The sequence below is a fragment of the Xenopus laevis genome, chromosome 5S (genome assembly GCF_017654675.1).
Source record: "Xenopus laevis strain J_2021 chromosome 5S, Xenopus_laevis_v10.1, whole genome shotgun sequence".
NCBI lineage: Eukaryota > Metazoa > Chordata > Amphibia > Anura > Pipidae > Xenopus > Xenopus laevis.
Genome location: NC_054380.1, coordinates 22,259,916 through 22,282,759, shown reverse-complemented (window position 1 = coordinate 22,282,759; position 22,844 = coordinate 22,259,916). Strand labels below are relative to the sequence as shown.

The window sequence follows — 22,844 nt, the reverse complement described above, 5'->3', positions numbered from 1 at the left end:
CATCAGTAAATGATCAACATATAAATAACTACGTTTCACATTCATGTCCTTATCAGATATAAACACATTCTTAATCAAGAAGAAACTACATGCCTATCAATATTAGGGCTCAGTTACTAAAATTGTAGGGAACAGTTAACTAAATTGCACCAGCCTTGTAACCCATAGCAACCAATCAGCCGTTAGGGTTAGGATTTGTCTGGTGAAAATTAGACATTGAAAGTAAAGTATGTGACACCTCTATATATTCATATATGGAATATATAGGATTATTAATGTATAATGCAATGAGTTATAAATTACCCAGGGTCCACAGTCAATGATGGGGAGGATGGGATGAATTTGCTACACGTGCAGCATTGAATAGCAAAGCCAGGCCCAGAACAGAACCCACCATTAATTATAATTGTAGGCTTTCAGCTTCCTATCAGAACACTCTCTTAATATATTTTACACATTGTGGATAATTTTTTTAATTTGAGCATAAAGCACCATATGTTCATATCCTACAGCTCCCATGGAAAGAACTTCCTCTAATAATTTTCCGATAGCTATAATTAAATTGTAACATATGGACCTTTATCATGCAGTATATCATGCTTGTGAAAATGCCCATCCTAATTTTCTTCACATATACAATTTTAAAAACATTATTGTTTCACAGATTTTTTTCTGGTACAAAAATTCATTCCATGAAGCCAAGAGAGACAGGGGAGTCAACTGGCTTCACTTGGGGAAAATGTGTTTGGTCGAGGTGCCTATGAGAATGCGTTTTCTCTACTGTAACAAACTGATGCCAAAAAGGAATTCGAATGCTGTCAACAGTGAGATGTATTACAGGTATGGGACCTATTATCCAGAATGCTCGGGACCTGGGGATTTCCGGATAATTGGTCTTTCCGTAATTTGGATCTTCACACCCTAAGACTACTAGAAAATCATGTAAACATTAAATAAACCCAATTGGCTCATTCTACTTCCAATAAGGATTAAATATATCTTAGTTTGGATCAAGTATAAGCTACTGTTTTATTATTATAAATAAAAAAAATGGGTTATTTAATTATAATGGAGTCTATGGGAGACAGCCTTTCCGTAATTTGGAATTTTCTGGATAACGGGTTTCCGGATAACAGATCCCATACCTGTATATCTATAAAAGTCCTGTTATCCAGAATGCTCGGGACCTGGGGCTTTCCAGATAACAGATCTTTCTGTGATCTTTCTTCATACCTTAAGTCTACTAGAAAATCATGTAAACATGAAATAAACCCAATAGGCTCGTTCTGCTTCCAATAAGGATTAATTATATCTTAGTTGGGATCAAGTACAAGCTACTGTTTTATTATTACAGAGAAAAAAAATTGTATTATTTGCATAAAACGGAGTCTATGGGAGACAGCCTTTCCATAATTCTGGATAATGAGTTTCCGGATAACGGATCCCATACCTGTATAATCAATTAAAAATTCTGTACCCTTTGTGAAATAATCAAGTTACTCTCACTCTCAGCAGCATGTCACTTTTTATGCACAGGTCTGGGTCAGATTTGGATTGACAGGTAGGTCTGATATGTCTTTTGGGGGGCTCCTTTTCTTAGCAGATGGTTCAGAGCAAACTCAAATAACCCACTCCAGCACAAAAAAAAGCTAACATAATAACTGACTCACTCTCTGCATGCAGAGAAACAGGATTTCAATCAGAAATGAAATAGTGAGCTCTAATATAGTGCCGGGCCAAGCCTAGGGCACCTGGCCCACCATGTCGACCCTTCCTCATATGTGCGCATGAACAAGCATGCATGGACGAGAGCTTGCGTGGGTGCACATGCGCAGCCAAGCGCACACACCCAGAATAGAGGAATTGCTGATGCAGGTGGGGGACACAAGGTCCCGAACTAGGGGAAGGAGGCAGAAGAGGTACTGTGCCCGGCACCCCTCCAACTTATGCAAGTGCCTCTTCTGCCTACCCCTAGTTCCAGCCCTGCTCTAATATATCTTATAGGCAAAGGGCACAACCCCGCCCCAAAGGATGTATTAAACTGCCTGCACGTATGGCATGAAGATCACATGAAGGGAGACAGGTTGCTGACAGAGGAAAAAAGCAGGATAACATGATTATTTCATAAACGGCACAGAATGTTTCATTTATTATATGTAGAAAGTTTCTTATTTCAGTGAGATGAAGCTTGTATTTAATTTTAGTTTTCGTGTCAGATCGCCTTTAAAATTTCAGGCCAGACACTGTTGTTCTGACATCTACACACTGAGTATGAGACCCCTTTACAAAGCAAGGGAACACCATTCATTAACCAATCAAACATTTCTTAATATTTTCATTACACAACTGCATTACAGGCCTTTAAGGAAACCAAAGACTGCAGTGACCGCAAATGGTGCCATTCCAGCTCCCTGTACAAGATAATATTAGCGGATGTATTAACTGCTTGCCACACAAGTGAATGTCTCTTTGGAAGCCATAAAACAGCTGGGTTTATTGAATAAAGGCACGGATTACTAAGCTATGACACTCCAGCTGTTGCACAAATGAAACTTTCTGTTTGTCTAATAGGAGTGTTCTGCAACAGCTGAGAAGCCACAGTTTAGCTACCCCTTATTTTAAAGCAGCTGCTTCCCAGCGACTTTACTAAAATTGCTAACCAGGGTCGGGCTGGCAAAGACGAATTTTCCAGGTCCTCCCCTCTCCGCAGCTGCAGCCTCCCTCTGTCCCCCGCACTTTTTTCCTGTTCACGGCTGCAGCCGAGGGCTGGGAGGGAGGATGGAGAGGCAGCGCCAATAGCGGGACTGGACCGGCGGGGCCCACTGGGTTTTTTCCCGGTGTCCCTCCAGCCCAGTCCAACCCTGTTGCTAACCAAGACAGAACTAATAAAGTCGGGGAAACTTTGGCAAAGACAAACAAAATCACAATTTGAAAAGTGGCCAAAAACCAATGAAAGCAAATTAAGTGTATATGAAAAAGCCCAGGAAAAAAATATCAGCACATTTCTGAAATATAATTGACACTTTTGGCAGATGAAAAAGATCCTAATGCTGCTTATTCGTCTTCAATTGTGCGATCCAAGGACAAACATTTTCTTTTCCGGCATTTAATGTCAGACAGTCGGCATAGATTTGAAGGGATTTTAATGATCAGGTAAGTAGCATAACAGACTGTTATCGCAGCAAAACTCTCCCCGAGATTTTTTATCACTTGCCTAATTAGCAGCAGACACAGAGATGTTCTGAGCTCACAGGCATAATAACCCCCTTCCATGATATAAGGCCTGCCACACTTAGAATGTGCTGAAACCCACACAGGCTTTTATTAAATTAAGATAAAGATTCTTCCTTGCGTGAAAATAATTATTTTGTAGTTTGTTACTAAATGTTCTCTTGAAGTCACAAGAAACACAATAAGGAAAAGTGAATTTTGCATCCAGGCCATGATTCATTAATATGCTACTCCCTTATAGGGCATGTAAAGTCTAAAATAGAATAAGGCTAGATTTTGTATACTAAAAATAAACATGAACTTACTGCACCACAAGCCTAATCAAACAAATAATTTATGCTTTCAAAGTTGGCTACAGGGGGTCACCATCTTGTAACTTTGTTAAACATCTTTGCAAGACTAAGACTGTGCACATGCTCAGTGTGGTCTGGGCTGCTTAGGGATCGTCATAAACAAAGCTGCTTGAGTTCTGCATGGCTGGGAAGTAAGGCGGGGGCTCCCCTGCTGTTCATAAGTATGATTGTTTCCCTGCTCTGCAGTTAGGGACCATCTGACAATTCCTATCCACAGCAGTAAATGAAGGGAGAATTTCACTGCAAACAGTCAGGTTTCTTATAAAAACGGTACACATTTTTTAATTAAAGTATATTGGAGATAGGTTTCTTTTTTATTAAAGAAAGTATAAATGGGATTTTATTTTTTTACCTTTACATGCCCTTTAATGTACAGAACAGAAAGTCCATGTTTGTAGACCATACCAATATTATTTAAAATGCTAAATGCTAATAAAATTACTGTAATATTAAGTACTAGTACCAGTTGTTGAATGTAGAATAAGTATATCAAATGTTTTTATTTTATTCTTTATTTTTTTTTTATCCATTTCTATCTCATGTGGTTTTCTCCCTCAATTTCTTGTTTTAACATGTAGGGGGTTATTTATTAAAGTCTGAATACAAAAAACTCAAACAAATTTTTTGAGATTCATTATACCCTGAGGGTTTAAAAAGTCGAATCTGAGGCATCTCAAACCTGCCAAGGTTGTATATAAGTCAATGGGAGAGGTCCCTATCTTATTTGGAAGTTTTTGTGGTTTACTATGTAACTTTGTAACTATGTTGAATTAATCCGAACACCAGACAATTTCGGGCCTTTCAGGCAAAAATTGGAAAAATTCGGGAAAAAATATTCGAAAACATCTTATGCATCAGATTTTCGCTCGATTTTATCGAATTTGTCCCCGATCTGATTAAATCATTCTTTTTTAATATAATAAAAAAAGGTCCATTCATGGATTTTAGTTTGGTCGGATTTTTTCATTTAAATACTAAGAAAATTTCGGACTTTGATAAATAAGGCCATTATTATCCATCCTGTTCCTCTGTATCTTCATTCTGTTAGTAACAGTTTTCCCTGTTATCTACTATCTTACTGCTCTTAAAAATGTTCCCATGTCTTCCTCCTATCCATGATCTTCCTCTTTTTTCTATTGTTCTATTGATTTTGGCTGCTTTCTGTCCTGCTCCATAATTTTGTTGTTTCCTTCACCCATGTTTCATTTCCCTTTTCTTATCACCTCGGGCCACAGCTTTTTTATTTTATGTTTTCGATGGATAAATACACAGATATTACAACAGCAAGTAACTAAATATTCTTTCCATATGCAGATTTACTTGTGTAAATGCCATTTTCCATATGTGCAAGACTTGGAATGAATAACTTGTACATGTATAACTATAGATATCTATATGATTTGTTAATATATTCAGATATATGTTGTATACTGAATTCAACAATCAGTTGGATATATGATATACAGGTATAGGATCTATTATCTGGAATGTTTTGGACCTGGGGTTTTCCAGATTAGCAGTTTTGCACAAGTACATCTGTTACACTCATGTTGAGCTAGAGGGTACACTGGCACTTTAAATAAAAAGTTAAATGGGCTCATGTACAAGAGCAGTTGCGGTCCTTGCAATTTCCCTGCAGTTAGTTGCACATGAAACCTCTTTTAATAAAATTACCTCCCACTTCTGCTTTACCAGAAACATTTATTACTTATATTTTTAGATTAGTTTTCCCACTCTGGTCTCTTTTAGAGATTGTTGATTGCCGGGGCTTGGTCAGGAGACATTAATGAAATCCAGTGACCTTGGGTTAGAGTCCTGCACTGGATCAGGTACACATTCTGGGTAGAAAATCCCAGATACCTGACAGTGCGGGTAGTACGTGAGTAACCGGCAAATGTGTGGGAGTGGACCCTCCCACCCCCCTAGTGCTGCAGGCATTAGGCAATTTTTTTTTACCTTTCAGAATGATTGGGGTGGATGAGCGATGTCAAAGCCGGTCTACAATGATGTTCCCGGTTTCACAGGTCCCGGGTTGGAAGGTAGGTTTGTCTTTAAGGGTCCGGGTCAGGTAGTTTATCTGGGTAGGGGGATGTGTTGGGTTGTGGGTGCAGGTCAGGTGTGGGGTCAGTGGTAGTGATGTGCGGGCCGGCCTGATACCGGCGGGTTTGGGCCAACCTCATACTCCTCTTTGTGGGTGGCTGATGGCCACATTCAAATGGCGGCCTCCGACTTCCGGATATATAGGCGTGCGCCTGGTCATTATGCCCCTTTTGTGAGATCATCGGCGGGGCGAGTCGGCGCGGGTCTATAAAAGGAACCCGGCATGGCGGATGCAGACACGCATGGGTTGTGGGAGGGCGGGCACGGGTCGGGTACACATTAGTCGGGCACATCATTAGTCAGTTGGTCTGGGTCGAACACGGGTCCTTCTAATTGGACCCGTGCAGGACTCTACCTTGGGTGGAGTGCTAGATAAAGACACCAAAAAGTGGAGGCCTCTAGGAGCTCATGTGCAGGCTGTGGGTTGTTGTGACAAAGTAAAAAGGAAATAGAGAGAAGAAAGTATGGTGTGGAATAAAAGGTGGTGAAGCTGTTAGGTGAGGAACTTTCCTCTGCAGGAACAAGGCAAAGAGAGACAGAGTTAAAAGGGAAAAATCAGGAGAACTTGACAGGATAAAAAATAAATAAATATAAAAAATCAGGAGGAAACAGAATCTAGAGGAGCAGAGAGTGAAAAAAGAATGACAGATGACAAGCTTAGAGAAATATCTGTAAGTGAAGGTCTTTAGAATTACAGAGAGCAAAGGGAAGACAGGTTATACAAGACAGTGTAGAGAGTAGAACAAAAAATAAAAGAAGGGCAATCTGTTTGACATGGTAGAAGAGAATGAGAGAAATAAATGAATAAATAAACTTCTGATGGGATAAGTCTCAAGAAAAAAGTGCTAACATTTTCTCTGTGCTGAATGTTGTTACTAAGACCAGGTATAACTTAGTACAATAAATACCGTTTTATTACCCCCTTATTTGCGATGAGTGTATTAATGAACTGTAGTGATGAGTGAATCTGTAGCATCTCGCCCAAAAAAATGGTAAAACATCGAAAAAATTTGCAAGTGCTTTGAAGTCAGCAGGCAACAAAATGTTTTTACACTCGACAATTTTTTTTAATGCGAGTAACTTTTTGTCTCTGCAACTTTTTTGTCTTGCCATTTTTTTTGTCTCGCCAACTTTCTGTCCAAATGCATTAAAGTCATTGGGTGATTTTTCTTGTGGAGACTTTATTGTCGCTGGGACTTTTTATCCAAATGCACTGAAGTCAATGGGTGGTTTTTTTCAAGTTTTTTCTTTCTCCAAATGCATTAAAGAGAATGGGCATTTTTTGTTGATAACTTTTTGTCCACATGCATTAAAGTCAATTGAAGTCAATGGGCGTTTTTTACTCAAATTTTTTTCTCACTTCAAATGCAGTAAAGTCAATTGAAGACTTATGGTGACTTTTTTTGTCTCAGCGACTTCTTTTTCCAAATGAATTAAAGTCCATTGGCAATTTTGTAAAGGCAACTTTTTTGTTGCAGCAAATTTACAGATGGCAAAATGCAGAATTTTGCCGTAAAGCCATGCCTGACAAAAAAAATCTGCTCATTACTAATGAACTGATTTATATCAACGTTAATTTAGCCATTTTTCATGAATTGTTTTATCTTTATAAGCAAATGAAATATTTCATGCTACTAATCACATAGCTATCTTGATTTCATCATTCTTGTAAAGCCAAAGAATGATCTGCCTTAATTGTTTGGCTTGCTCATAAACCTGATAACTGAATGAACTCTTTTAGGCTCTCAACACTCTATCATTCATATTAACTGTTTTGCTTTTTTCTCTTTTGTATGAGCTTCTTTACATGCTCTTGAACGGTCTGTGGCATGCACTCAAGCTTCAATAAGTTTTCTCAATTCTCTGTTCTGGTAAGTTTCCAGGAAAAGAGTGTATATAGAAAACTGCGTGGAGATTTTAGGGAGAAGCATATAGATATGTGAATGGTCCACAGTTCACTTGATCCTACGATTTTGCTGAGCTCTGGATGGAAAGTCTGATTGTCACACTAACAAGTCTGTCTCTGGTCTGTGCACAAGACATACATTTACAAAATATTACTGTGATGACCCACCCAAAAAAGCATGTTCCTGATCCAACAATAGTTGCCATAGACAGTAAAACCATGCAATGATGTAAACTGTGGAATTAGGAATTTCAAACTTCATAAGATGCAAAAACCTTTTCTAATGAGTGGCCTTCAACTCTGAATGGTTTATAGGATGTCAAACAGTCTGACAGAACTGTAAGCAACACTTATAAACCTCGGAGTGCATCTGGTGAATTTTTACACTCAGGGGCCAGGCAATATTTCCACATTTTGTTTTCCATCTGTTTAGCCACACTTTGTACATGCAACATTCACTTTCCATATTGTAAATGTGCTTTTTTTCCATTTCAGCAAGACTTGGAATGAACAACTTGAGGCAAAGTGTGACTACATCTGATTTGCGATGAAATATATGCGCATTGGTGGCACTTTTTGAAATCAAATGCAACTGCGTGAACCCTACATTGAGGGTGAAAAAACATGGCGATTGCCCTCAAAACTGCACTTTGCTCACTGCACTTGTGGTTCCAGCGCCTTTAGTTACTTGAAAGCTTTTATAAGATTGTCTTAACCAGTGATTCCCAACCAGTGGCTTGTGAGCAACAGGCTGCTCACCAACCCCTTGAAAGTTGCTCCCAGTGGCCTCAAAACAGGTTCTTATTTTTGAATTCCTGGTTTAGAGACACATTTTGGTCGCATAAAAAACAGATGTACTGCCAAAAAGAGCCTCCTGTAGGCTACATAGGGGCTACCAAATGGCCCGCTTATTTTGCACCACCAAGAAACATTTTTCATGCTTGTGTTGCTCCCTAACTCTTTTTAAAACTGGTAAAAAAGGTTGGGGACCCCTGGTCTATGCCTTTATAAAAGCAACAGTTCTGTTGCACTTTATGGCTGGGAGGTGATTCATTGCAGAATATTTTTGTCGGTATCAGTGTAAGTGGTCACTGATCAAATCTGAAACACAACTAAATGAAACAATGTAGCTTTTGGGACTATGTGCACTAGGCATCTTGCCTAGTTACTGTATATTTTTTGGGCCCCACACCCCAGTATGCACAAAAATCTTCTATTCTGGAATGAGTAATTAAACTGGCTGTCAAAATCTCCTCCCAGAAATCTGTTCCCAGATTTTTTTCTGCCCACAAATCTGGGCCTAACTGCAGAAAACCCTGAACCTCAATGATCACCCAATGAGTTGAAGGTCGCTTCCCTCTAAGAAAAGTGACTTCTTGACCATGTTACATTTTCATATAAGTGCCCTTACCCCTTAATAGGGGTATTTAAAGAAAGCATAGAAAAAATACAAAAAAACAGAAAAAATCCTCTTCGAAATGCCATTTGTAAAAACTGTATATCCTATGAAGCGGGATTCCCTAACACTTGAACTGACGTTCATCCACTCGGATGAGTCATGAAAAAACCTCTAGGGGGGTTATCTATTAAAGTCTGAATGGAAAAATCTCTAACCTAATAAAAACCTATAAAATCATTTAGTGGAATAAAAAAATTAAAATGTATTATACCCCGAGGATAGAAAAAGTCAGAATCCGAAAATCCTCCATCTCAGACCTGCCGAAGTTGTATATAAGTTATATGATAGGAGAGATCCCTATCCTATTTGGAAGTTTCTGTGGTCTGCTCTCGAATTACCCGAAATTCATTTTTTTGTGCAAAAAACTGAAAAATGCTGACTTTTCAGAAAAAGCCGCAAAAAATCAAGCCATTCTGGGAGAAAAACTGAAAAAAAAACATAGGATTCGGATTTTTGCTCAATTTCAGTTTTATTGAGTTTTTCCCAGATTTGATTAAATTGTGCTTTTTTTAATAATAAATAAGGTCAAATCGTGGATTCTAGTTTTCTCTGACTTTTTGAAATAAACTTATCAGAAAAATTTGGATTTTGATAAATAGCCCCATAAACAGATCCAGTTGCCTTTGACTTCATTTTACTAGATGCTTTATATCATGACCCAGATAAATGAGAATCTTCATAGACTATGAAGCAAGGAACCGCCAAACATGAATTAGATAGGAAAGTTTCAGAAATTAGAAAGAATTACCTAAAGTTTTCTGGATATTCGGATAAAGCCATGTTGATAACATCGAGGGAATGCTGATACTGCTTCTGTGCCGACAGGAGTAGTGCCAACAAATGGAGACTGTGCAGGTCATCCTTACGTAGCTTGAGCCCTTCTTGAATGTGCTCTATTGCCGTTGATATCTACATAGTTACAAATAAAATAAATGTTGTATTTAGTAGGGACAGCTAGCCCTGGGACAATGACTGTACACAGGTACAATGTATATTTGCTACAGCACTTAATAAAATATAAAGTACATTTACCTGAAAAGCTTCCTTCACCCTTTCTGTAACTGTTTAGTAACAGCCAGTACTGACTGCCAACTACTTCTCACCAAAGAGAAAAACTCTACTCAAAACTTAAGCTTCCCCAAGCAATATCTGATTGTAGTTCAACCAAATACTGAACTATTGGGAATAATTGGAAAGGCTAAAATAAAAAATCACAGTTGACAAAGAAAACATATGGTCATGGATGTACAATATAAGATCTGTTATCCAGAAAGCTCCAAATTATGGGAAGGCCATCTCCCATAGACTCTGTTTTAATCAATTGATTAAGAAAGTTTAAAAATGTTCTTGGTCCAAACTAAAATATAATTAATACTTATTGGCTGCAAAACCAATTGAGTTGATTGAATGTTCAAATGATTAGTAGACTTAAGGTATGAAGATCCAAATTACAGAAAGATCTATGATCCAGAAAACCCCATGAGGATTCTGTAGAACAGGTCCCATACCTGTACTGTACATTTTAACCAAATGTATCCACAGGAGCAGATATCATCACTAAATAGAATTTCTAGAATAGCAGCACCACTCATATGTATGGTAATATACATTTAGAGAAGTAATATTCTCACGCCCATACTTATGAAATGGTACATTTTTCTTTAACTTCAGTTTGGCAACCAATGGCTCTCTGTGTTCAGTTAGAATAAATTCCAAAATAAAATCTAAAAGTAACATGCGCTACTATCGAATATTTGCAGTTGGGGGTCACTACTAAGCACCAAATATAAATGATTCTGTTAGTAAGCAGCTGATATAGTTACGAGTTATAGTTTACAGGAGGTTTCTGCCTGCTGATTCCTTGTACAGGTAAGGGAACCTATTATCCACAAAGCTCAGAATTATGGAAAGGTCATCTCCTATAGACTCGATTATAATCAAATAATCCAAAGCTATTTCCCTTTTCTCTGTAATAATAAAACAGTAGTTTTTACTTGATCCCAACTAAAATATAATTAATCCTTATTGGAGGCAAAACCAGCCTATTGGGTTTATTTAGGGGCCGATTCACTATGGGTCGAATATCGAGGGTTAATTAACCCTCGATATTCGACTAGGAATTAAAATCCTTCGACTTCGAATATCTTTAAGTCAAAGGATTTAGCGCAGATAATTCCTTCGATCGAACGATTAAATCCTTCGAAACGAACGATTCGAAGGATTTAAATCCAACGATCTAAGGAATATCCTTCGATCAAAAAAAGTTAGCCAAGCCTATGGGGACCTTCCCCATAGGCTAACATTGACTTCGGTAACTTTTAGATGGCGAACTAGGGGGTTGAATTTTTTTTTAAAGAGACAGTACTATCGAATGGTCGAATAGTCGAACGATTTTTACTACGAATCCTTCGATTCTAAGTCGTAGTCGAAGGTCGAAGAAGCCCATTCAATGGTCGAAGTAGCCCAAAAATAACTTCGAAATTCGAAGTTTTTTTACTTCGAATCCTTCACTCGAAGTTAGTTAATCGGCCCCCAAATGTTTATATGATTTTCTAATAGACTTAAGATATGAAGATCCAAATTATGGAAAGATCCATTATTGAAAAACCCCAGGTCCAGAGCATTCTGGATAACAGATCCCATACCTGTACATATTTCTGTAAAATTCAGGTTTCACTTAACAGAACACACAGTTGCCACTTTGCCAGCTGTTGGCTACTGACATACTAGAAATATTCAGTTGACCCCCAAAAGATCATGTTCATTGACGGGTCAGACCCCACCTGTGCTCTGCATTGGTCAAGGAAAGCCGGACGCCAACAGATACGATTGATGTAAAGTGACCATGTGTCTCTATAATAATAAAACAGTAGCTTGTACTTGATCCCAACTAAGATATTGTTGGAAGCTTGGTAGCTGAATTTCTCCTGTTTCGCTTCACTGAAAAATTAATTAAAATTCGCAAAATCAGAAAGTTCACGGAAAAATTGTAAAATTCGAACGTTTTCACAAAAAATTTGTGCAATTCGAATGTTTTCACAAAAAAATCAAGCAATTCGAACGTTTTCACAAAAAATTCGTGCAATTCGAAAGTTTTCACGATAAAATCGAGCAATTCGAACATTTTCACTAAAATCGAGCAATTCGAACGGTTTCACCAAAAAATCGAGCAATTCGATAGTTTCACTAAAAGAAATCGAGCAATTTGAACGTTTTCACTAAATAAATCGTGCAATTCGAAACTTTTCACAGAAAAATCAAGCAATGCAACGTTTATACAAAAAAAAAAATTCACAAGGTGCCTTAACAAAATGTTTAGTTGAATGTTTATTAGAATTTTTTTTGTTTACAGACATCTTATACAGGCACCTGAGGGCCACTCCACAAAAGCTGACGCTCAAGGCACAGTCCCTCGCATGCCTGTATATAAATATGGCCCTGGATATGGGTCAAGAATTTCCTGACTCTAGTACCAAGTAGGGATGCACGAATCCAGGATTCGGTCGGGATATGGCCAGGATTCGGATTCGGCCAAATCCTTTTGTCTGGCTGAACCAAATCTGAATCCTAATCTGCATATGTAAATTAGGTGCGGGGAGGGAAATCACGTGACTTTATTCACAAAAGGATTCTGGAATTTGGCAGAATCCCAAATAGTGGACATGGACTCTAAGTAGGGTTTCCACCTTTCCATGCGGCCTGGACTGGGCAGGGCCGTGATGTGAGTGGGCGGGGCCATGATGCCGATGGGTGTGGTTGTGCCATCAGGGGTGGGGCTATGACGCTGCAATCAGCGATTGGCCAATCGCCGTGTCAATCGAGGGAATCAGCCTGGTTTTCCTTATTTGGAAAACCGGGCAGGAAGTTTTGACCCGGGCAGCCCTTCAAAATATCGGGCTGTCCGGGTCAAAACCAAAAAGGATTGAGTTGCAGCAGGAAAAACCATTACACTGACCACGCCGACAGTTTGGCTGTTTTTCTTTTGCACAGTGACAGTTACTTTGTAACACGAGATACAAGCAAGTTTGCAAACCTGGAGGTGTTCAAAAACTTCAGGAGTTAAATTTCCAGCCAGTGCTGAGATGAGCAGAAATGTGGTATCAGATGGACAGCGTGCTGGGGCAGGCGGCTGCTATGTGTCGGGTATATTAAGGTAGCAGCATGTCGGATGCCATGTAAACTGCTGCGAAGGGCAAACGAATAAAGCCATGTGTCACCGGAGTCCTGACACAGCATTAATGGGGAGCTGGCGAGCAGAGACCATTGACGGTTCATGTGTTACTGCTAATTCTGTTAACAATGCTGCGGCTCAGGCTGCCAAGGACAGAGAATGTCTGTATGATTCAATCTGATGATCAACTGCAGTTCATAAACAGCAACGTGGCTCTTCCCTTTAATGAACAAACACGGGAAATTTGCAGCAACAAATGACCTTTACACTTAATTACTTTTAAAAATCATTTACCGTGCATTTCAATAATCAGTTCTGCTGTACCAATAATACAGATATAACATAAATATGTAGCTCTTATCTATCTGTCTATCTGACTATCTATATCTATCTGCTGTATCTCTCTCTCTCTCTCTCTCTCTCTCTCTCTCTATCATCTATGTATGTATCTATGTATGTATCTATGTATGTATCTATGTATGTATCTATGTATCTATGTATCTATCTATGTATCTCTCTCTCTCTCTCTCTCTCTCTCTCTCTCTCTCTCTCTCTATCTGTGAGACGCGCTAGGAGATTCTTTCTGTCTCTTACCTCCCGGCGCGTCTCTCCTCGTGTTCGGGTGCACAGACGCACACTTGCAAGTCCAGGGCCAAGTGAAGCTGGCGCTTGACGCAGAGCGGCATGACACTTGCGTCGTTAGGTCACAAATTGGCTCTGAATTCTTGGCGCCAAATCATCTTTAAAAGCCCAGGCCTCCATTTTGTTAGTGCCCAAGCTGGCTTCAGTTTACTGTTCCTGCTGAAGCGTTATTAGCATATTTGAATTCCTCGTTTTGTGACTTCTGCCTGACTTTTTAACTTTGATTCCTGCCGCCTGCCTTGATCCCTTTGCCTGACCTTTGACTACGCTTTTGCCTAAATCTTTGGACTTGCTTTGGACTTGTTACTATTTTTGCACTACCCCTTGTTCGGTTCCACAGCAGAAAGCCCGGGCCCAAAAGGGTTTCGGTGAACACCGGCCTTGTGCATCTGTGTGTACCCGCAGTCACCAAAGGTTCCAACTAACTAGTATGTTACACTATCTATCTCTATCAATAATCGATCTATTATCTATCTTTATCTACATCTCTATCTATCATCTATCAATCTATCTGTCTATCTCTCTCACTCTCCCTCTCTCTATCAATTGACCTATGCACCTGTTCCCTTCCCCATTCTGCTTAAATCTGCTCTTTCTTTCTAAAAGAAAGTAATCTCGGGGGTGGGGCAACATTTTTTTACTTTTTCCCCCTGATGACATCATCACAAATATGCCAACCCCCTTGGGTGCTATCTATAGCTACACTCTGCCTCTGATGTCAACTGAGGTGCAGGGCAGTGGTGGGTATATAAGGCCAGTGGAAACTTTGGGCTAGGTGCAGTTAGTGAGCTGTTGGATACATGGCAGTCATGGATCTGAAAATTGCCAACCCATGCCCCAGTACTCCCTTGCGCCCCCTGGTGCTCCTGCCTTGTATATTCTAAAAGACCAGAGTCAGACTGGCCCACTGGGATACCAGGAAAACTCCCGGTGGGCACAGGTGTCAGTGGGCCTCTTGCTTCTAACCATTTGGCCTATTTCATGGTTATTTCCTATTTCTTAATGGGAAAAATACTTAATAATGGAAGAATATAGTAAATAGATATAAAAGACAAGGAGAATAAAGAGGTTGAGTGAGGGGAGGAGGAATAATAGTTTGGAAAGTGGGCCCACATGGTCAAAGGTTTGTGTTGGGCCTAATGGTGTAACAAGAGTGCGCCGGGCCCCCCTGAAAAACAGTCTTCAGAGGGGCCCATTGCACTCCGATTCCCATTCTCCCTCTCACTTCCCGCCTCCTCCCAATTCCTGCCAGACTCCACCCACTCCCTGCCCAGACTCCGCCCGCTATTCACCCTGTGATGACTCGATCTGCTTCCCCGTGGCCGGTAAGAGAGCTACTGGGGAATAGGAGGTTTCTTGTTGGCTATAGAGGAAGCAGACCCCCCTTTTCCCCGGCCCCATCTGCGACTGCGGAGTCTGCTTCTGATTCCCCTGGCATCCCAGTCCGACACAAGGAAATACAAACGTCCCTCCCATGTGCAACTCCTGTAGTTCTTACTTGGACTTATAGTTCTGCATCCTTTAATAGGTCCAGCACCTTCCCACTCCCTCATCCCATTGTAAATTAACATATAAATGAAATGTCTGCGTATCTTGACAGCGCTATATAAATAAATGATGATGATGATGATGAAATGTCACATGAGCTCAATAGAAAAGAAGCAGAAGTTGGCATAACAGGTCCTCTAAACAGTAATCTTTATTAAAGCAATGTGCAGTTCATGGCCTGTTCACATAAAACTATAATGCTCCAAATAAATCTGTGCTTAGGCAGCTGTGAAACTCAACTGTAAATACAATCTGCTGTATGTGAAATATCCAAGGATTAACTAGCGGAATTGCTGGCCAGAAAGCCTACATGCTCAACGTGTCTTCTGCAATTAACTGGGAAAGTCATCATTAAAAAAAAGGAAAGTAGATTGAAAGCTCGAGCTTAGCAACCAATCCACCAACCAGATATTTCTCTTTATATTAGGGACAGGGTTGATGTTAAAGCAGAGGGGTCCCTGGAAATGCAAAAAAAATTGGAGGGGAGGTCTATAAAATGACAGAAATCGTGGCTACCCAACCTCAAGCACTTTGCTGCAATTTAAGCAAAGTTATGTTGCGACATTTACTAACTTGCTTAAAATTAGATGGAAAAAAGTGATTCCCATATTTGGTAAAGTGGTTAAAATTATTTCAGGGCAAACCAGCAACTCTAGGGTTCAGAAATACCAATCTCCTCTCTCTCTCTCGGGTTCAGTTAATCGGCAGCGGTGCAACCTGTTCCCAGGACTTTATCTTCCAGCACAGTTAATACAATTCCCTCTTATCTGAGCATACAATTTACAGTGTAATTATATCAGCATAACAAAGAATAAACCAATATTTCTGACCAGCAGGAAAGGTTCAGGCTTACGGCACACATGACATATTCTTGCCTGGCATTTTTCATTTGCCAATGCCCTAAAATGCCCGCACCTTTAAAATAAAAACTATCCTTTACAAATTTGTTTTGGTAGGCAATGATGAGTAGAGTATAAGAGTGCTTTATTAGCAGGCTCATGCAGCCATTACACAACCGTAAGCAACTCTAACACCATAAACTGTATAGAAAGTATGCACAGTATAAGTCTTGAACACAGTGACATCTACAGGCCATTTGTATAAACACCACAATATTGCAGTGCAAAGTAGAAATGGGTGCAACCCACGCTGCAGCCTGTCCTGCACATTTCAGAAATGTCGCACAGAAACCTGTAGTAATGCGGAAAAGTGCACCTGAATGTGTCCCTTGAATACAACGCACTACTGAGAAGCGGAAGAGGGAACCGGCACCCACTACCAACTGGCGTGTCTGTCTTAATTGCAAGCTAGGGGACAGGTAGAGGTGGGAGGGAGGGTGCCAATGTGCCATTTGAACTAGGCAGTAAGACTATTCTTTTTTCAGTGGATCAGGAGGAGAATTATATTTCCCTTTTTACAGAATTTGAAAATGAAACCATTAATAATTGCATTCATATTCAGCTACCCCCTACTTCTGGGGTCAGGGCCAGAAGTAGGGGGTAGGCAGAAGAGGCACCTGCTTAGGGTGCCAAAGATAGGGGGGCACTGGGCAGGTACCTGTTAAAGGAAATCTATACCCTCAAACAATGTAAGTCTCTATAAAGATATATTGCTTAAAACAACTCATATGTAAAACCCTGCTTCATGTAAATAAACCATTTTCATTATAATATACTTTTTTAGTTGTATGTGCCATTGGGTGATCATAAATAGAAAATTGCCATTTTGCCATTGGGATCGTATGATTCACTGTATGCACAAACTATACTTGTTAGGTCACATGAGCCAATTAACAGACAGAGTTCTGTCTTTTGCTTCCACATTTCTTCCTGTTACAGGTGGCCATAGACGCACAGATAATATCGTACGAAACGAATTTTCATCCGATATTTGGTGTGTGTATGGTGTAAAAAGAGCCGACCGATATCGGCAGAAGACTTGGAAAAGAAGCAGAAGTTATGCCAACTTCTGCTTCTTTTCGTCAATCGGGCTGGACGGAAAATTTTGATTGGGTGCCTTTGAAGGCACCCAAATATCGGCCATTGTTAGTGCTGAATCGTCAGATACAGGTAGAATTCTATTGTTTCTACCTGTATATCTGACGATTCAGCTCTACACGTGTGTATTGAAACGAACGATCTTTCTTGGAAAGATCTTTTCCAAGAAAGATCGTAATTGTTACGACTATGGCCACCTTTAGAGTTGTAGTATTTCTGGTCAGCTGATCTCTGAGGCAGCACACAGACCATTACGAAATGGTGGTTCAAGGCAAGAGATGTTAAAGGTCAATATTTACTTAAAAATATATATTGGTATGACAAGATTGTTTAAAATGCCACTTAATTTGATATAAACTGTTGCTCAAGTATTCATTTTGGGGGTATAGTTGTCCTTTAATGTGTCTTCTGCCTACCCCAATCCGTTTCTGTTTCCCTATAGTAATAAAACAGTAACTTGTACAACTAAGATATAATTAATCCTTATTGGAAGCAAACCCAGTCTATTGGGTTTTTTTAATGTTTACATGATTTTCTAGTAGACTTTAGGTATGAAGATCCAAATTACTGAAAGATCCCATATCCGAAAAGCTCCAGGTCCCGTGCATTCTGGATAACAGGCTCCATACCTGTATCTATGCTACATTCTTTGTAAGTAATACTATGACCAATCCAGTCATCCATGTAGAATCTTAAAGGGCACCTGTTGGCTAAAAATATCCCCAACCAAAGAAGCGGGCTAAAAGAGCCCACACTCCAGTTGTGGGTAACATTAGTTTTTTTTAATGTAAAAAATGCCCCCCACTAGCGCTAGGACACTCACACTGGGGGGGGGGGGGAGCTACCAGTTCAAGCAGATATGTTGGGCAAATGCTGTATCTTGCTCATTATGCGTGTAACGGCAGAAGTGTGTTATGTGCATGGGCTCTAACTGACATGCACCGCAATGGGCAATTTTACAAAAAAAATACTACTGTTACCCCAAACCGAAGTGCAGTCTCTATTAGCCCGCTCCTTTGGTTGGAGATAATATATTTAGCCAACAGGTGCCCTTTAAGGTTAACGCAAGGGTTTTCTATACTCATACTAAAACCCACATTAGCGAAAGTTCTTTTGCAGTAAAGACTGATGGCAACAGACTGTTCCAAAACTCACCTGTCTGACAAGGCCCAGCTGCAATGAGAGATACAGAATAATCTGAGGGTCCTCTGGATCTAACTGGTGAGCTCTGTTGGGAAGGGAGACAAACACGTATGAAGGCTGAAATGCGGATACGTTCCTGTCTGTCATTTATTCACTATGTGACAGTAACAACCGCAGAACATATAAAACATCTGACGCTCATGCACAGTGCATGGTTATGAAAGACTTATTTCACAGGATAGTTGTAGTTCTTGTGCATTATATAGTGAATAAAGTACCCCCTATTGTAAATTATAAGGATATCATAAGTCACTGAGTAGTTCCAAGACCATATAAATACAGGTCATGGAACTCCGAGGTTACTTCTAATATCGCCATATTTTCCAACATGGGGTACTTTATTTATTATAATACACAAGTTTTAGTGAGTCATGTGACAAAAATGACATCACTAAGCTCTGTTTATAACTGATGACATCATGAAGAGCATATATAAGCAGGGGCCATGAGTCAAGGTGAGTACCTTGCCTCAGGCGGCATCTCCCCAGAAGTTACAAGGGGCGGCAAAAAGCCGCTCCTTGTAACTTTAAGAGCCAAATTTCCGTTTTTTAAACCGGAAATTCGGCTTTTCTAGCACAGAGAGCGCAATTTCGCTCTCTGCGCTAGCGATGCGGCATTTCAAACGCTGCCTCAGGTCGGCAAAACAGACTGGAGCACGCCTGCATATAAGGATATCATTTACAGGGAATTCATGGCTTTTGTGCATTATATAGTGAATAAAGTACCCCCTCTTGTAAAATATAAGGATATTATAAGTTACCGAGGAGCTTCATGACCATAATAGAAGCCGCTATTCAGTTTGTGCTGGAGAAGCTAAATTAAATCACACTTAAATCATACATTTAGTTGATTAAATATATATTATAAGGGTTTTTACAATTGTATGATACCTTTCCTTTTTGCTGCCAGTCTGCTCTGATTATGCCATTGTTTATTGAGTGGGAAATTATATCAGGAGAGAAACCCAATTGCCTTGAGAGTCAGGCCAACTGCAAAGGTGAGAAGTGGGTCTTTATATTAGGTCAAATGACTCGGCTTATAATGATTAAGGCACAAAGCTCACACTTACATCTCAAGTCAATAGTATCATTGATGTTTCCATGGTCATTATTTAGCTTGGCAAAGAGAATTGTGTAAAAGTGCCCCCTACTGAAAGGCAAATTACCTTTCTAAACTCTGAAGTCCTTTCTTACTTAAATCATCCTGATCACATTTCTGGGTGGCTGTAAAAAAAAGGCAAAAAAAAAAAAACCTTTTATTTTAGCTTCATGAAAAAATAAAGTGCACAGAAAATTAAAACTGAGGTGTAAAAATGAATGGCAAAAATTTGCATTATGAGACTACCACTCCTCAACCCATGGTGGGCTTAGGGTGTCCTTTTTGACCCTAGAGATGTTAGAATGGATCAAGGGCATGGACAATGCTGGTCAAAAAAGGGTTATGCCCTTGAATTCCACCACCAAACACGCTTATGAGGTAGGATTGATGAGGATCAAGGTTATTATCTGACTCCCGTTATGGAATAAATGGAACCTGAGAAGAAAGGGAGTCAAGGCCTTGACCTAGAATAACAACAGGTCAGATGGGCAGATTCACTTACTTTACTCAGAGCTTCAGCCTATCACATCTTTGCCTTGACTCCAAGCCCTTCTTCATTATTGAGTAACCATGGCTGCCAATGGCGGACTACAAGGAGGCCTTAGGGAGGCTACATAGAAATATAGTGCCATGATTTTCACACAATTTCACCACTAGATATTCCTTGCTTTAATTTAAAACACATAGAAGATATCTATTTCTCCGTCTGTTTAAACACCAATGGCTGCAGCCAAGAAAATAACTCTCAATCACTCTTACTTAACATAATTAAAGTCCCAAATGAAACAAATTCATCAAACTTCCGGGTTTGGAGCAAATATTTTACTATCTTGTACACACACGTTCCATTTGCCGTTTATGGGATCCCATAATCATCTTTCATTCTATTAAGCGCCGAAAATAAATGGCAGATTTTTGATTTACCAGGTGCCAGCACTTCACCCATTATATACGAGCGTCATGCAAAGAAAGTGCTAAATGGAAAGCGTTAACAGGTTTTGACAGGTTCATATTATGAGCCGTGTATCCGCTTTTAGACAGAATGAGCAATTAGACCAACAGAAATATTTCTATGCTGTAGAGCTGCTTAGAACGGCATCTTGACTCAAACGCAGATTTTTAATGCAAATGTGTCATTTATTTTTCCATAAACATTTTCTTTTATTAACTCACAAGTTCTGCTTTATGTAACATTATGGAAAACTAATTTTGCCTCAAAATAATCTGCAAAGGTCTTAATTTAAAGCCATGCATAACATGGATAAAGCTTAGCTCCGAATAATGGGAAGGCCATCTCCCACTTTCTTCCATTTTAAGCAAATAATTAAAATATTTAAAAATGATCTCCTTTTTCTGTGTAATAATAAAACAGTAGTTTGTACTTGATCCCAACTAAGATATAATTAATCATTGCTGGAGGCAATACCAGCCTATTGAGTTTACTTAATGTTTACATTTTTTTTAGTAGACTTAAAAGGGGCCGATTCACTAACTTCGAGTGAAGGATTCGAAGTTAAAAAACTTCGAATTCCGAAGTTTTTTTTGGGCTACTTCGACCATCGAATGGGCTACTTCGACCTTCGACTACGACTATCGAAGGATTCGAAGTAAAAATCGTTCGACTATTCGACCATTCGATAGTCGAAGTACTGGCTCTTTAAAAAAAACTTCGACCCCCTAGTTCGCCATCTAAAAGCTACCAAAGTCAATGTTAGCCTATGGGGAAGGTCCCCATAGGCTTGGCTAACTTTTTTTGATCGAAGGATATTCCCTCGATCGTTGGATTCAAATCCTTCGAATCGAACGATTCGAATTATCCTTCGATTGTTCGATTGAACTATCTGCGCTAAATCCTTCAACTTCGATATTCGAAGTCGAAGGATTTCAATACCCAGTCGAATATCGAGGGTTAATTAACCCTCGATATTCGACTCTTAGTGAATCAGCCCCTTACCGTATCCAAATTTCCCTCATCCGGAAAACCTCAGGTCCCAAGCATTCGAGTATTCTGGATAACAGTGCCAATACCTGTAAATAATTCCACTTTTTAAAGAAAAATGAAGCCCAGAAATCTACAGGTGTTTGCGACCAGAAAAATTGTTTTTTAGAACACGGATAATGGATCTTTCCATAATTTGGATCTTTTGACCCTAAGTCTACTATCATGCTGCCAGCCTGAATTCTAACCAAGAGACTCTTTAAAGGGGTAGTTCACCTTAACATTAATGTTTAGTATGATGTAGGCACTGATATTCTGAGACAGTTCGCAATTGATCTTCAATTTAATTTATTTTGTTTTCTACATTTAACATGACATTTGCTGAACCAGCAGTTTAGTTGGGTAATGGGAGACAGACACAGTGTTGATTCAGTTTAGTTTCTAGTAATACCGAAAAAGGTATATTTACAATTGCCATCTTTACAAGCTCTTATCTCTGCTATACTATTAAATTATAAATTGCATTTGTATTCATGGATGACATATCCTCTCGCACAGACAAGTTAATTGCATTTAATACTTTTCCAGTTTTCTTTTATAGCCTATTACCACATCCCAGCTCCTCCCACTTCCTCCTCCTAGAATAAAGAATATTACAGGCAAATACATTAACTCTGCACTTTAATGTCTGTCTGCTGCAACCAATGTCACATGTCTCATGTGCAGCCAGTTATAAACAACCATTGTCCTCATAGTTATTACAGGTATGGGACCTGTTATCCAGAATGCTTGGGACCAGGGACATTCCGGATAACAGATCTTTCCTTAATTTGGATTTTCCTGCCTTAAGACTACTACAAAATCATGTAAACATTTAATAAAGCTTTCCCACACATTAAACACATTATTATTTGCCCTTTCAATTGACTTTTTGGTGCCCCTGAAACTGAATCCTGTATTTGTGATTATAAAGTAACTTATTTCCTGCAATACTACGTAGCTTTCTACGTTTCACTCTTTTCCATTTATCATACTGAAGCAAAGGAGCATTACAGTATCCTTTCAATAACAATGTCAGTATCACTGTCTGACGGGGGACTGGAAAGTTTGCTTAATGCTTAGGTAAGAACGGTTATAATTGCTTTATTTCCTTCGTAGATCTCTGGAGCTTAATTACACACCAAGTTTGCATCACAC

At 39.4% G+C, this 22,844-nt stretch overlaps 1 protein-coding gene across 2 annotated transcripts in view; it reads right to left on the bottom strand.

Moving 5' to 3' along the window:
* ttc7a.S (tetratricopeptide repeat domain 7A S homeolog) overlaps positions 1–22,844 on the bottom strand; it is a 189,817-nt gene that overhangs the window by 87,324 nt on the left and 79,649 nt on the right. For both annotated transcript variants that reach the window (XM_018265041.2, XM_041564285.1), the window contains 3 exons: positions 19,776–19,833; positions 18,563–18,635; positions 9,798–9,958 (listed from right to left, as the gene is read on the bottom strand). In XM_018265041.2, coding sequence (XP_018120530.1) covers positions 9,798–9,958; positions 18,563–18,635; positions 19,776–19,833 — 292 coding nt within the window. The remainder of the gene's footprint in view (positions 1–9,797; positions 9,959–18,562; positions 18,636–19,775; positions 19,834–22,844) is intronic.